This window comes from Notolepis coatsorum (genome assembly GCF_963971535.1).
Source record: "Notolepis coatsorum genome assembly, chromosome: 11".
Classification (NCBI taxonomy): domain Eukaryota; kingdom Metazoa; phylum Chordata; class Actinopteri; order Aulopiformes; family Paralepididae; genus Notolepis; species Notolepis coatsorum.
In genome coordinates this window covers 43,911,820-43,928,986 of record NC_140175.1, presented here as the reverse complement: position 1 = coordinate 43,928,986, position 17,167 = coordinate 43,911,820, and the positions used below count along the sequence as shown (strand labels likewise).

Here is a 17,167-nt window from a genome sequence, read left to right as displayed (position 1 = left end):
GATGATGTGATTGTTGTTTTCAGGTAAAATTATTGTTGGCTTTGAAAATGAACAGGTAATATTAATATGAGGTTAGACAGGTTTGTCTTTGCCTTTTAAGGGAAGAACACCAGGTTAGGTTCTGAATGTTGTGCAGGTTAGTGCAATACATCATGAGTAGTAGACGTACTAGTCATAGGGTGACTTCAGACAAATCGGCGTTATGGGCGGGGCATCAGGGGGCCAATTAGGTCACTGTGCCCTCTCAGTTAGAATAAAAAAATATGTTATTGCAGTACATCTAATTAAAGGAACACGCCAATAGTATTGCCATCTTCTCCAGAGTCAGACATGAACATAAATACCAATTTCCTCTCTGTGTGTTCAGTAGAAAGCTATCCGGCTGAAAGCTAGCCTTGCTTAGCACAAATGAATGGAAGTGGATATGGATAAGCTGTGTCTTGGTCTTATAGTGTGGCATGGTGGTTCTAGTACTTTTGGTCAGTTGAAATAAATATTTTGATCTACGCTTGAGCTGCATTCTGTAGCACAAGTTAAGGCCTCTGCATGCTACAGAAACTTCAGAGCAACTGCAACACAACATCGGCGCGATTTCAGCGCGGTTGTTTTAGAGGGTCTTGTAGACTGTGTTGCTTGGACGTTGCGTACATGTCCCTCAAATCTAACCTAAACAACCGTTGCGTTGATATTGCGTAGCAGTGATTGGTTGGTTAGCGAATGGGGGCGGGGCTGTCATAGAATAATATTAGTCCCGCAGAGAATATCATCCTCCATTGTTGCTTCCAGCGTTGACGCCAAATAATTAGCGTCACATAGCTCGCCTTTTTCTGAAAACCCAAGCACATATTGTTCCATAGCATACGCCTTCAGTTGATCATGACAAATCCTCTCTTACCTTGACGATTAAAAAGCCTCCATAATTTAGTAAATAAAGCTGTAGCCAGCCAGCTAGCATTGGGTCTATTCAAAATGCTATCCACATTAACTACATAGCTAACCAAGTAAATACAATGGTATCCGTCCTGAGGTAACGTTAAATACAACGTTTGCTAGTCGAAATGACTGGACACACACAGGGACAAGTTAAACATCAATCAATTAATTTATTCCAATAGGTAGTTTGAGCTGCATGTGAGCCGAGGTCCTCTCCATTGGAAACTAATGATGTTACGGTAACGTTAGCTCGAAAAGCACAGAAAGTTAAGCTGCTAGCAACAGACACTATAACACTTCCGGTCGGGGGTTTTCAAAATAAAAGAGCGACGTCTAAAATCACCGGAAATACGTTTATTTTGTACATTATCTAACGTTAACACGAACCTAAACTAACTTTAGTTAAACTAACTTTGCGCGTCGATGTTGCAGAAGCATAAAGGCAGAGTGTCTAAAACACCGTTGCTTTGTCGATGTTGTGTTGCAGTTGCTTTGAAGTTTCTGTAGCATGCAGAGGCCTTTACACAACAGCGATAAAACAAATGTGTTGTAATAGATTTACTTGTGTGTACTTAGTTCATGTGGTGTGTGTGCATCTACTGTTTGGCAGTGTGTACATTTGTGCTTCTGTGTGTCATAGAATATTTCTTGTTAATGCAACATAATAATATAATAATAATAATAATAATAATAATAATAATAATAATAATAATAATAATAATAATAATAATAATAATAATAATAATAATAATAATAATAATAATAATAATAATAATAATAGTGAGGTAGGGTCATCTGAATAGGCCCCCCAGTGAAATTTAGAGGCCCACCCATAAGACATGCCCTGGCGTCGAGCATGATGTGCATGCAGACAAAGAAGACATATATTGTCCTATACATGACACAATTTACAGTATTACAGTATATTAATGTGTGTGTGTTTGTGTGTTTCCTCTTGCAGATCGCGGAGCGCCGCGCGGCATCGGGCTCCAACGACACTAGCTGTGTGTTCCTGGTGAACCGGCCGTACGCTCTGGTCTGCTCCGCCGTGGCCTTCTACGTCCCCTTGGCTCTGATGGTGCTGGCCTACCAACGCATCTACGTCACCGCCATGACGCACGTGCGGCAGATTGTGACGTTGCAGCGTGCCGGGTCCGCCGCTGTTCCCACCAGCGCTGCGGCCATCCCGGTCACCGCAGAATCGAAACACGGCCACTTCAGGAGATCCACGACGTCCTCCATGGCGTCTTCGATAATGCCGGCCCTCGTGACGTCGAGCAGCCGCATGCGAGTGGAGACTAAGGCGGCGAAGACCCTGGCGGTTATCATGGGCTGTTTCTGCCTCTGTTGGGCGCCGTTCTTTATCACGAATATTGTAGACCCGTTCATCCACTACTCTGTGCCTTGGCAGCTGTGGACTGCCTGGCTGTGGTTGGGCTACATCAACTCGGGCCTCAACCCCTTCCTCTATGCTTTCCTGAACCGGGCCTTCCGCCGGGCCTTCCTGGTTATCTTGTGCTGCGGGGACGAGAGGTTTGTCCGCCATGGGAGCTACCTGCAAGGACACCACAGGCCGTGTTCAGACGGGACGTCCGTGGCACTGAGGTGAGGAGTGCTGTGTGTTGTAGTTCCCTAGGCTTTGTACAGTAGAACCAGATCTGTCGCAAAACAGAAATAAATACATTTGTAAAATACTAGATATAAATACTCAATAGATAAATGAATGAATACAATTCTTAAAGCATCAACCAATTGATATAATGCAAGTAAATGTGCCTTGCTCCTCATTATCATTTGGATGACAAAATACATAATAATAATAGATATTATTATAATAAATATAATATAAATAAATAGAGTAATGAATAAATAAAGGAATAAGAAAATAAATAAATAAATACATTCTGGAATAAATAAATGCTGACAAATAAAAGTTAAATAAATAATACACATTTTATGTGAAATGTTAAAGACTTTTATTGTCTAGTTTATTTATCGAGTCATTTATTTATTCATTTGTAATTTTTGATTGTGGCAGATCTGGTAGTTATGTCCCTTTTCAGTAAAACAATACGCTGCTATGCCATTTATGGCCACAAGGGAAATTCAGTTTGGTCAGCAAGGTAATTAAAGGAAGAAAGTATTGTCAAAGCTATGTATCCCACAGTTTTTTGCATTTATGTTACAGTTTTACAAAATGTTCTATCCTTTGGCTTGATGCCGAAGGTCAATCTAAGTTACAACGCATGATTAAGACGGCGAGTGAAGTCATTGAATGTGATCTGATGTTAGCAGCTCAGCTGTGCAGGGATCTCACTCTGGACAAAGCCCAGCGGATCCTCAGTGAGCCTTCTGACCCTCTTTACACCAGATTCCAACAAAGCAACAGGCAAGTGGTAGATTTTCACCACAACCGGGTTACAAGTATGTTTTACCCACAGCAATAAGGCTGCTGAATAAGAAGTGTATTCCCTCTGCCAGAAGGTGACAGACATGTGCTGTAGCCCATTGTCATGTGTAGTTAGTGATGGGATTAGTGCAATTTATTATTTGTCATTTAACATGTACAGCATTGTAAGGTAAAATCTAAACAAGGTGGTGAGCCTATTGTCTTTGTAATGCAGTACCTGTGTGTGTGTGTGTGTGTGTGTGTGTGTGTGTGTGTGTGTGTGTGTGTGTGTGTGTGTGTGTGTGTGTGTGTGTGTGTGTGTGTGTGCGCGTGTGTGTGTGTGTGTGTGTGTGTGTGTGTGTGTGTGTGTGTGTGTGTGTGTGTGTGTGTGTGTGTGTGTGAAGGAGGTAGGGAAGGAGAGAGTGAGGGAGGGAGGGGGGGGAGGAGAGAGTACATGGCTGAGGGTGAGCTGATCAGGGTTATTATAGTACATATAGTACGTTTTTTGTTTTCAATTCAGTTTAGTTTCAGTTAGTTTCTAGAGTGGGTTTGCTAGTTTCAGTTTATTTTTTATTGTTTAAAAATGTAAAAGGTTTTATTAGTTTCAGTATTAGTTTTATTTTCTCTGTTTATTATAATAAACAGAAAAGGCTGGTATTTGTCAGGGGCAAGAGTTAAGAAGTGCTGTGTAATGAGTGAAGAGGTATTGTGTAACACATCACTTTGTGAAGGCATTTGACTCAGTCACATAAACACCCCAGTCTAAATGAACATTATGCAATTCATTCATTTATGTGTTGTTCATTTGACCAAATTGACAAAGACGTTTCTATTTTTGGTAAAATTGGAAAGTACACAAAATAGTTTCAGTTAGTTTTAGTATTTTTTTCCACGCCTAGTTTTAGTTTTTAGTTTAATAATAATTAAACTATACTTTGAAACTATTATTATTAATAATAATAATATTGGAGCTGATGAGATATTTTCTGTCTTGGTTTTTTTTTTTCCTGGTTGCCTGACAAATACTGCAACTAGATTGTTACTTCAGTACATTTTTAGTGCTAGATGTCCAGCCTTCATGACACTTTATGAATCACCTGCTAGCAGAAAGGCTCCATAGGAGACAATATTATTGGTGCCATGAATTTGTTTACATTTGAAATATCTCGCTATTATGAGTACCTTGACCTCTCGTTGCTTGTAACTCCTAGATGTCTGTATATAGCACAAACCATGAGTTATGTCATAGTAGTTACCCAGTTTGTTTTGCAACTGTGGAATCTGCCATTTTGTAGTGCAGCCTGGGGAGATCTGAGGTTTATTTATTGATTTATTCTTTAAAGTTGTAATGTTGCTTTTTGTCCTTTTCTATGCAGGACAGATAAGGGGAAAATGTTTTCCAGATGCATATGATTAGACATTTAACAATAAGTAATGTTAACATGTAGCCTACAGTAAGTGTCACAATCTCAACCCCTCTCTCTCTCTCTCTCTCTCTCTCTCTCTCTCTCTCTCTCTCTCTCTCTCTCTCTCTCTCTCTCTCTCTCTCTCTCTCTCTCTCTCTTCTCTCTCTCTCTCTCTCTCTCTCTCTCTCTCTCTCGTATATGCCTCTCTCTACTGTGTGCTTCTAGTCAGGCTATAAAAAGATGTATTAAAATGGAAGTAGACAGGTCAATTTTTATGTCTTTCTCTTTATTTAGACAAGGAGGGAGCAGGGAGTCATCAAACAGACAGTCTGATGTCAATTTCGTCCCGCTTGCCAAATTCATTCCTACGTACGTCCGGGTCACGATCATAAACATCTCTGCAACATCTTTCATTCTAAATTACTTTGTGTTGCTCTGTTCTGTCAAAAGCCTTTGATACAGTTGATCATTCCCTGCTTTTATAGACTGTTACTATTGGATGTGATCCTGATGCTTGTATGTAGATGGTTCCACAACTACCTCTCTGATAGACAGCAGTGTGAAAGCAGGTGTCCCTCAATGTTCAATTCATGTTGATCATCAAAAAGCTGCAAACGAAACGTGGCTTTCTTTATAGAAATAGAACCTGGTTTCCCATGTTTAGTAGAAAAATTATTGTTGAAACCTGTATTCTGTCTTGGATTATGGTGACGTAATATATAGACATGCTGCTTCTACCACCCTTAAGCCCTTAGATGCTATATATCACTCTGCTCTTATATTTACTGGTGGTGATACAGTATCATTGTACTCTCTGGGTCACTATTGCTGAAGAGTACAATTTGGTGTCCTGTAGGGGTGTAAAGGTACACGTATCCGTACCGAACCGTTTCAATGTGTACGTACCGTACCGAACGGCTGTGTAGTGTACCGAACGAATACACCGGTATGTTAACCACTAACGACCGCCCACCGGGGGCTGTTTTTTTCTAATCTAATATAATTATTATTAAATACAAGTCGATTATTAATTTCAATATAGAATATTCGTTGACAGCCCTACAAGTACAATTAGTTACTGCACACTCCATCACCCCTGAGTGGAACATGGAAAGCCAAACTTTCCCCCCACTGTACAGAAAACCCGTACCGAACCTTGACATCAAAACCGAGGTACGTACCGTACCGTGGTTTTGGTGTACCGTTACACCCCTAGTGTCCTGTATATAAATAATTCATGTTAACTTAATTAAAAGATTTATATGAAAGTGTTTACATTAATAAAGAAAATACATTACTTGGCCATTTAGATACTATTTCTATATTTTATTCAATTTTGTATAAGAGGATACATGCTATTTTCCTATGTCCGCTGCACTGCTTCTTCAAGTTCAATGTGGTATATAGATAGCTTTTTAATATTTATTATTTTGTTAATAAGATATTACTCAACTTAAGTGCGTTGATCATTTCGTAATAAAAATTAAAATGTTATTTGAGTTTTTTTGTGTCCCTTAAATTATTGTCCACCATGTCATATTGGAGATCGTAGCTAGCCACAGTTTCTTGTAAGCTAAAATGCAAACAGAAGTTCAAAATGTTCACCCTGTCGCACACTTAACCCAACAGGGTGGACATGCACATACTGTAACAGGGTGACATATTTTCATTTGTAAATATATTTTTCTCTCACACACATAACCACAAGGTCATATTTGTCTCAATTGTTGCATATTCCTTGTTCCTCTCTCTCTTTCACGATTACAGAAAGAGTTTCGACTCTTTGTAAAATTGAGACGATATTTTTGTTAACAATTATACATATTAAACACACAAACTAAGATGTGTACACACGTATACCCCCCCCCACCCCCCCCCACGCTCCCCCCCCCCACACACACACACACACACACACACACATACACACATACACACACACACACACACACACACACACACACACACACACACACACACACACACACACACACAAAATCTAAACATTTCAATAGATTGAGAATGTAATGTAATTTTAGTTGAATAAATGTTTAATTTACATGTTTTGTCAGGCTTTATGTGTTCTGCTTGATGTGTCCACCCCGTCATGTACTTGTTGTTTTGATATTTTAAAATAATAATTCAATCATACTGTGAAATATCTCTCTATAATAATAATGGCTTGGATTTATATAGCGCCTTTCACATACCCAAGGCGCTTTACAAAAAAGGGGGAGGGGGGAGAGGGATAATGGTGGCCTAAACTGAGAAACAAATTACAAAAACAAAAATTGAAAAAAAATAAGCAAACTGAACATTTGATTTGATTTGATTTTATTACGGATCCCCATTAGCTGGTGCCATAGCAGCCAGCTAGTCTTCCTGGGGTCCACACAAAAAAAACATACAAAAATAATTATTATTGCAAAACAAAATTATTAAAAGTCAGTACTCAACACACAATGCATAATGAAACTAACAATTAAGATGGCTAAAATGACATGCAAGCACAGAAACAAAACAAAAAAAATACTTTACAGTGTTAAATACAATTTAAGATTCTTTTAAAAAGTGAATCTACTGTAAATGCAGCAGAGGTTTTGAGGCAGGTTATTCCAAAGAGTTAATGCTCTAAAAATAAAAGATCTCCTTAAAGCGTTGGTTTTTGGACCTGGAAATTCAAGCTGCCCACTACTGGAACCTCTAGTGTAATGCTCATGCACAGCATTACTAAAAACAATCTGATTATGTATAAAAACAGGAGTTTTACTGCTCATGACCAACTTGAACAGCACAAGTATATTAAAAGACTATCTATTTTCAACGTTAAGCCAAGAGAGGCGGGCATGCATACGGCTCACATTAGACCTTAGTGAGCAGCCCAGTACCAACCGTGCCGCCCTGTTCTGGACCACCTGGAGCTTCCTGAGGTCACCACTGGCAGCAGATGACCACATCGCAGAGCAATAGTCAAGATGACATAAAACTGGCGGCTGGGTGGCGCAGCGGACATTGCGCTCGTCACCAACGCAAGATACACCGAGTTCGACTCCGGCTGTCGGCGTTGCCTCCGGCTTGGGCCAGTCGTCATACTAACTCAATTGGCAGAGTTAGCGGGTGGAAGTTGATGGGTGGTAATCTGGACGTTGTGGACAGCGACTCCTACAGGTCGGTTGGGGGACCCCTGCACAGCAGAGACAGGAAATGGCGGGGATAGTGTGAGCCTCCCACGCGTTACACCTCGCCAATGAGAGTCCGCGCTGGCAGGTGAAAAGATGTGACAGGCTGCCTGCTCGTGTATCGGAGGGGACACGTGATGCAAGGCTTCTATCCTCCCTACAACCGGCCAGTGGGGGGCATATGCAGGCAACGTTCAAGACAGGGGAGGGGAGAATTGGCACAGCGGGTAATTGGGATGGGGAAAAAAAGATGACATAAAACTAAACTTTGCACTATCTGACATAAAAGGGGACTGGCAACAAAAGAAGCACATTTCCTGGAAATACCAATTGCTCTTCCCATTTTCAAAACAATATAATTAATATGCTGAGACCAAGACAGAGTGCAATCCAGCATCACTCCAAGGAGTTTAGTACTTTCAACTTGTTGAACTGCCGAATTACACACGTTTAAATGAAGCTGCCTTGTGCCTTGTTCCCAGCACAATACATTTAGTCTTGGAGATATTAAGGACAAGTCTATTACAAACTACCCAGTCATGCACAACTTTAAGTTCTCTGCTCAAAACTTCATTAAGTACATTGCATGATGGTGCAGCGTAATACAATGTTGAATCATCTGCATAAAGAACTGTTGTAGCACATTTGGTAGCCCAAGATAGGTCATTAGTAAATACAGAGAAGAGCAAAGGTCCTAGGCAACTTCCTTGCGGAATGCCACACTCTAGACCTCTGCTACTGGACAGGCTGCCATTTAGATACACCTTCTGTGATCTAGAGGACAAATAACTTACTATCCACTTTAAAGCAGAAGAGTTAAAACCATAACATTTAAGTTTCTCAACCAGTGGAGAATGGTCCAGCACATCAAATGCAGCACTAAAATCTAACAGCACAGCTCCCACCAGCATAGAGTTATCAGTCATCTGTATCAAAGCAGTAGAAGTAGAGCTCTATAGGCATGTTGAGAATCTGTTGCAAGCTTGTTTGAAACAAAATACTCTTGAATTTGTGAATGCACCAACTTTTCCATGATTTTGTAAAATACTTATAGGTCTAGAATTTCCCTCATTAAAAGCAGCTTTGGTATCCTTAGGTAAAGGAAAACCCTTAGCAACAGAACAACAGAACAGAACAGAACAACAGAACAAAACAAAATAGAACAAACAGAGTGAACAGGATGCTATGGAGCATCAGAGACTATGCCTGGGTGAAGAGGTGGGTTTTCAACAGGTATTTCTTTTTTTTTTAAGATTTTTTTTGCGTTTTATCGCTTTATTGCTACTGGGCAGTCCAGTAGAGAGAGACAGAGGAGGAATGGGAGACAGAGTGGGGGGTAGACATTCGGCAAATAACGGCGAACCCGGATCGGCCGTGTCGCGGCTGAGCGCGCTATGTGGTTCGCCACTGGGGCGCCCCCCTCAACAGGTTTGTAAAGTGGGCGAGAGAGTTTGCATTTCGGATGTCCATGGGGAGGGAGTTCCAATGGGTAGGGGCAGCGACACTAATGTCCCCAATGGTCCGCAACCTGGCTTGTGGGATGGTGAGTAAGCCTGTGTCAGAGGAGCGGAGATTCCGGGAGGGGGTGTAGGTGTGAAGAAGGTCGGATAGGTATTGAGGGGCAGTGGTGTGGAGGGATTTATATGTGAGCAGGAGAATCTTGAAGGTGACACGAGCTTTTATTTATATGTATATAATCTAGTGCGTTCAATAGCTAAGTAGGGGCCAATAATATGCAAATACAAAAACTTCATCCAAATATCACAGTTTTCCACAAATTGAAAACACGATTTACATAAAATATTGTATTTATTTATATTTTTAAAGCAAAGAAATTACCTTGTTTTGGAAAGGGACATCATTCCTGTAATCTTCATGTTAATTTTGTGATGAAAAAATATTTAACAGTATGTATATCCATGACAGGGTGGTTTATGGAATTATCTGAAAATATTTGTGGGAGCTCAGCTAATATAATTTTTTTTTTTATTATTCAGCGATATTGACCCCTCTATGAAAAAGTGTGCTGGCCCTCTCTCTCTTGACCAAGACCCTTGACCATTATAAATAGAGTTGGTCCCCTGTGGCTGCCCTCTGCTCCTAAGTACTTAAAAGGAACACGCCAACATTTTGGCAAATGTTACAGTTAAACGGATAGCTTACCGTCTTCTCCAGAGAGAGACAAGAAGATAGATACCAGTTTCCTCTCTGTGCGTTCAGTAGAAAGCTATCTGGCTGCATGTTAGCCTAGCTTAGCACAATGAATGGAAGCAGACATGGCCAGTTAGCCTTCAGGAGAGGTGTTAGTTGGACAATGCCTAGGCTAACCGACCTTGTCTGCTTCCATTCATTGTGCTAATGCAGAGAACTGCTCTCGCTGTCACTGATCATTCTGTCAACCGTGATTGGTTGGCTGACAAAAAGCGACACTGATCTGGTGTGACTAGAGGGTCACTAGAACGCTGACGCAATTTGCAGTTCCGCGTTCGGGTTCTGCGATCTGATTGGCCACTGACGTACGCTCTCTCTACGCCCAAACAGCGCGTTACGCTAGTTCTGCCTCTAACATCTAACAGCCTGCAGCCTGCTATCCATGTGATTCCATCAACACAACATAAATGTTCAAAACACGACAAGACAGTTTGCATCACTTCCCACGGTTCTCGGCACTTATTCTACCGGTAGTGCGGTAGTTGTTGCCACGGTATTGGGTCTTTGGGTGAATACTTCATTGGCGGGGAAGAAGAACACTGATAGCGGTGTGTGGACCGTCCTGCGAGCACCAGACCATCGCCCCGCGAGCCCCAGGCCATCGTCCCGTGAGACTTGTTTCCCGTGCGCCAAAAATTCTACCTGGTCTCGTCCCGTGGGGCTCGCAGGACAGTGGCTTGGGGCTCGCGGGACGGTGGTCTGGGGCTCGCGGGACGGTGGTCTGGGGCTCGTGGGACGGTGGCCTGGGGCTCGCGGGACGGTCCACACACCGCTATCAGTGTTCTTCTTCCCCGCCAATGAAGTATTCACCCAAAGACCCAGTACCATGGCAACAACTACCGCACTACCGGTAGAACTGTGGGAAGTGATGCAAACTGTCTTGTCGTGTTTTGAACATTTATGTTGTGTTGATGGAATCACGTTAATATAGAGAGATGAAAACAATACGTTATTTAGATTGATATGAATTGGATAGCAGGCTGTTAGAGGTTAGAGGCAGAACTAGCGTAACACGCTGTTTGGGCGTAGAGAGAGCGTACGTCAGTGGCCAATCAGATCGCAGAACCCGAACGCGGAACTGCAAGTTTGTTGGTAAAATACTACACGCGGCCGGTCCACCTCGCTAAATTGTAGGGCTGACCTTCGATATTTTTTTTGGAATTCGAAGCTGCGGGGCCGAGATTCGATTTTAATTCGAAGCTTCGAAATTAATTTTTTTTTTTTTATTTACATTATTATTATTATTATTATTATTATTATTTTTTATGTTGTGGGACTTGTACAGCACTTTGTTCAACTTTGTCAGTGCTGTAAAGTTTAAACCTTTTTAAATCTTAGACAAACAAAACACTTTGCTTTCATGAAATATTGTAAGCTTTATAAAAGCAGCACAATGAACACAAATCTGTCAGTGCAGAGTCCGACCTCATCTTAAATAACAAACAGCATTGCTTGTTGTACGTAATTAACAAAGAGAGGCAGAGTTGATTTTGCAGACACAAAAAAATTCATATATATATATTTTTTTTTATCGAATTTTATTTTCATATTCGAATCCCATGCCCATCGAACGAAGCTTCGAAGCTTCGAAGTATTTAAGACAGCCCTACTAAATTGCAACATATTTCCCCATTGCCCATTTCTAAATCGTCTCGTTTAAAACAAATAAAGCATGAACATTTGCATGGTGTACATTTCTGTGCGTATTCATCCACAATCTATAGCTCAACATGAAAATATTCGCAATTAATCGTAAAAGAAAATCACAAAATTGTATTACAACCAAAAATGCTTAAACAGTAATGCTAGTGGTAGAAGGGAACTCATTTTGTGCAAAAATAGAAAGCTTTCCAATGTTCATGACGCAGAATTGTTACAATAGCCGATAATAAATTTTCCCAATGATAAATCCACCTATACGGGTGGACCTTGCGGGCGGTCCAAAGTAACGTCAGATTACACCTCCCTATACACACACACACAAACACACACACACATGCATGTACAAACATCCAGAGGCATGCAAACACTCATGCGCACACACACACACACACACACACACCTACCCTAACCCTAACTGTAATCTACCCTAACCCTAACCTATCCTACGCCCAAACCCTAACCTTAAAGGAAAACTCCAACATTTTGGGAAATTAGCTCATTTAACATCTTCCCTGGAGTTAGACAAGAAGATACATACCTTTTTCGTCTCTCTGCATGCATTGGGCTAAGGAAACGCCTGGACAGTTAGCCTAGCTTAGCTTCATCACTGGAAGTGGGGCAGACATCTAGCCTAGTTCACTACAGTCAGGACATATACTCCAAATACAATCAAAATACAACTCCCAAACGTTCCTGTAAACATGTTGTGACCTGTGTATTTACCATGTCTCCCCGTCACACAAGTCACACGAGTCTCCCAGTCACACGAGTCTCCCAGTCACACAAGTCTCCAAGTCACACGAGTCTCCCAGTCATACAAGTCTCCCAGACACACAAGTCTCCCAGTCACACAAGTCTCCCAGTCACACAAGTCTCCCAGTCACACACATCTCCAAGTCACTTGTGTGACTGGGAGACTCGTGTGACTGGGAGACTCATGTGACTTGGAGACGTGTGTGTCTGGAAGACTTGTGTGACTGGGAGACTTGTGTGACTTGGAGACTTGTGTGACTGGGAGACTTGTGTGACTTGGAGACTTGTGTGTCTGGGAGACTCATGTGACTTGGAGACTTATGTGACTGGGAGACTTGTGTGACTGGGAGACTCGTGTGACTTGGAGACCTGTGTGACTGGGAGACTTGTGTGACTTGGAGACTTGTGTGACTGGGAGACTCGTGTGACTGGGAGACTCGTGTGACTTGGGGACTTGTGTGACTGGGAGACTCATGTGACTTGGAGACTTGTGTGACTGGGAGACTTGTGTGAATTGGAGACTTGTGTGACTGGGAGACTTGTGTGACTGGGAGACTCATGTGACTGGGAGACTCATGTGACTTGTGTGACTTGGAGACTTGTGTGACTGGGAGACTCGTGTGACTTGTCTGACTTGGATACTTGTGTGACTTGGAGACTTGTGTGACTGGGAGACTTGTGTGACTTGTGTGGCTGGGAGACTTGTGTGACTTGGAGACTTGTGTGACTGGGAGACTTGTGTGACTGGGAGACTTGTGTGACTTGGAGACTTGTGTGACTGGGAGACTTGTGTGACTTGTGTGACTGGGAGACTCATGTGACTTGTGTGACTGGGAGACTTGTGTGACTGGGAGACTTGTGTGACTTGTGTGACTGGGAGACTCATGTGACTTGTGTGACTTGGAGACTTGTGTGACTGGGAGACTTGTGTGACTGGGAGACTCGTGTGACTTGTGTGACTTGGAGACTTGTGTGACTGGGAGACTTGTGTGACTGGGAGACTTGTGTGACTTGGAGACTTGTGTGACTGGGAGACTTGTGTGAATGGGAGACTTGTGTGACTGGGAGACTTGTATGACTTGGAGACTTGTGTGACTTGTGTGACTGGGAGACTTGTGTGACTGGGAGACTCGTGTGACTTGGAGACTTGTGTGACTGGGAGACTCGTGCGACTTGGAGACTTGTGTGACTGGGAGACTTATGTGACTGGGAGACTCGTGTGACTTGTGTGACTGGGAGACTCGTGCGACTGGGAGACTTGTGCGACTTGTGTGACTGGGAGACGTGGTAAATACACAGGTCACAACATGTTTACAGGAACGTTTGCGATTTGTATTTTGTATTTTGATTGTATTTGGAGTATATTTCCTGACTGTAGTGAACTAGGCTAGATGTCTGCCCCACTTCCAGTGATGAAGCTAAGCTAGGCTAACGGTCCAGGCGTTCCCTAAGCCCAATGCATGCAGAGAGATGAAAAAGGTATGCATCTTCTTGTCTAACTCTAACTTGTGTGACTTGGAGACTTGTGTGACTGGGAGACTCGTGTGACTTGTCTGACTTGGATACTTGTGTGACTTGGAGACTTGTGTGACTGGGAGACTTGTGTGACTGGGAGACTTGTGTGACTTGTGTGGCTGGGAGACTTGTGTGACTTGGAGACTTGTGTGACTGGGAGACTTGTGTGACTGGGAGACTTGTGTGACTTGGAGACTTGTGTGACTGGGAGACTTGTGTGACTTGTGTGACTGGGAGACTCATGTGACTTGTGTGACTGGGAGACTTGTGTGACTTGTGTGACTGGGAGACTCATGTGACTTGTGTGACTTGGAGACTTGTGTGACTGGGAGACTTGTGTGACTTGGAGACTTGTGTGACTGGGAGACTTGTGTGACTGGGAGACTTGTGTGACTTGGAGACTTGTGTGACTGGGAGACTTGTGTGACTGGGAGACTTGTGTGAATGGGAGACTTGTGTGACTGGGAGACTTGTATGACTTGGAGACTTGTGTGACTTGTGTGACTGGGAGACTTGTGTGACTGGGAGACTCGTGTGACTTGGAGACTTGTGTGACTGGGAGACTCGTGCGACTTGGAGACTTGTGTGACTGGGAGACTTATGTGACTGGGAGACTCGTGTGACTTGTGTGACTGGGAGACTTGTGCGACTGGGAGACTCGTGTGACTTGTGTGACTGGGAGACGTGGTAAATACACAGGTCACAACATGTTTACAGGAACGTTTGCGATTTGTATTTTGTATTTTGATTGTATTTGGAGTATATTTCCTGACTGTAGTGAACTAGGCTAGATGTCTGCCCCACTTCCAGTGATGAAGCTAAGCTAGGCTAACGGTCCAGGCGTTCCCTAAGCCCAATGCATGCAGAGAGACGAAAAAGGTATGCATCTTCTTGTCTAACTCCAGGGAAGATGTTAAATAAGCTAATTTCCCAAAATGTTGGAGTTTTCCTTTAACCTACCCTAACCTTAACCTACCCTAACTCGAACCTACCCTAACCTAACCAAACCAAACCAAACAGCTTAGTATGAGGTCAATACTTTTACTGTTAGCCCCTGCTCATCTGTCACCACTCTGAACAAACAATTAAGGTCATTCTAAACATGGAATGTGCGTTTCTTCTCTTTTTTTCATAAGCAGCATGTCTTAAAAACCATGGAGACCAAAATGGGTCACAGGCCTGATTCTTGTGGGATCCACATGGTATTAGTGTATTTCATAAGCCTGTGGTCCCCAAGTGAAAGAATAAATGTCCATCCTTTTGGTCCCAGGCTAAACAAGGACACATAGTTACACAGTCTGAATTGGAATCACTGTATTGTACATTTACACACACATTTTTTTTGGCTTAGTACAGTAAAAACAATGTAGATAGTAACAATAATGTATGTATATAAAAATACAAATAAACTTGATCATATTGAATACAGGATAAAATAATAATAATAAAAAGTCACTTTACACTAAGGGGCGGAGGTAAGGTAGTGAGACAAACAACAGGCAAGCGTAACAAACACACTGTACATTTGACAAAGCCATACTTGGTCATTTACTGTACACCTGGGTTAAGACATTTGTAGGGGCCAATTTCGAATTGCAGTCTCCCGTAGGTGTTCTTTGAGAGTGTTTTTGAAAGTGGGTAGTGAATCACATTCCTTTACAGCTTTGGGTAGGGCGTTCCACATTGATGGCATAATTGCGAAACGTGTTTAGTCCCTTGTTTGAGCCGAATCTGGGTTTAACATGAATTTGTGGAGCTCCCTCTGGTGTTGTGATCGTGGTATTCACTGACCTTTGGGAAGTATTTTGACATGTACATGGGTACCTTGGTCGTGTAGTGTATCTTGTAGACCAGGCCCATTGCAAGTTGCTGTACTCTGTCGTCTACTCTAAGCCATCCTAGGTTGTCAAAGTGGGCAGGGGTGAGGTGGGTTCTAGGAGTCAGGTCAAGCAGTAGTCTGACTAGTTAGTTTTGAGATGTTTGTAATTTGGTTTTTAGTGCCTTTGAGGTGCTTTGGTACCATGAGGTGCAAGCATAGTCGTAGTACCCTTGAATGAGTGCTCCTGCCAGAGTCTTCAGGGTATTCTTGTTTACCAGAGAGGAGATCCGGTACAAGAATCGAGTTCGTTGGTTGACTTTTTTTATTACATTGGATGCCATTTTGTCACAGGAAAGATTAGCCTCTAGGATGGAACCCAGGTAGGTAATTTCATCTTTCCTTGTGACAATATTGTCACCCACTGTAACTGAGAAGCCGTCGGTCTTGCTGAGTTTGTTATTTGAACCGAAGAGAATGGACTCTGTTTTGCCCATGTGTAATGATAGTTTGTTATCGGCGAGCCATATGCAGATTTTGCCTAGTTCCGAGCTGAGGGTTTTTTCAACCTGTAACTTGTTCTTGTCAGAGACCAGCAGGGCTGAGACTTCCGCAAACAGGAACAAGTTGCAGTCACAAGCTGACGACATGTCATTTGCATAAATTAGGAACAGTAGCGGTCCTAGTATGCTTCCTTGTGGAACACCACAGCTCACTGGGAGGGGGGGGGGGATAGGGTACTGTTTACCTCCACCATCTGTGCTCTCCCCTCCAGGTAGGATTGTATCCAGCTCACTGATACACTATCAAAACCAATTGCTTTTAGCTTGTCAATCAGAATGGTGTGATTGACAGTGTCGAAGGCCTTTTGTAGGTCCAGCATGACCATGCCGCAGTATTTGCCCGCGTCCACCTCTTGTTTGATGTGGTCGTTCAAATAGAGAAGGCATTTGTCAGTGGAGTGGGATGTTCTGAAGCCAGATTGGAATTCGATTTTTTTCCGCGAGGTACTTTTCGACCTGTTCATATACTATTTTTTCCATGACTTTCGAGATGGATGTAAGGATGTGACAGGGCTGGTGGGGGGAGAGGTGGTCTGTGACAGGGCTGGTGGGGGGAGAGGTGGTCTGTGACAGGGCTGGTGGGGGAGAGGTGGTCTGTGACAGGGCTGGTGGGGGGAGAGGTGGTCTGTGACAGGGCTGGTGGGGGAGAGGTGGTCTGTGACAGGGCTGGTGGGGGAGAGGTGGTCTGTGACAGGGCTGGTGGGGGAGAGGTGGTCTGTGACAGGGCTGGTGGGGGGAGAGGT

General features: G+C 42.9%; 1 protein-coding gene across 6 annotated transcripts in view; it reads left to right on the top strand.

Annotated features, from left to right (window-relative positions):
• The window catches only part of LOC311236357 (5-hydroxytryptamine receptor 4), a 282,697-nt gene that overhangs the window by 135,433 nt on the left and 130,097 nt on the right, over window positions 1-17,167 (top strand). For 3 of the 6 annotated variants that reach the window (XR_014620207.1, XR_014620208.1, XM_084324008.1), the window contains exon 6: window positions 1,895-2,538. Coding sequence is in view for 4 of the 6 variants with exons in the window: in XM_084324008.1 (XP_084180134.1) it covers window positions 1,895-2,538 (644 nt within the window). In the remaining 2 variants the exon portion in view is untranslated. Of the gene's footprint in view, window positions 1-1,894; window positions 2,539-3,225; window positions 3,323-5,022; window positions 6,183-17,167 lie in introns of those variants that run through there. The other 3 variants (XM_084324010.1, XM_084324009.1, XM_084324007.1) reach the window with 3 other exon arrangements.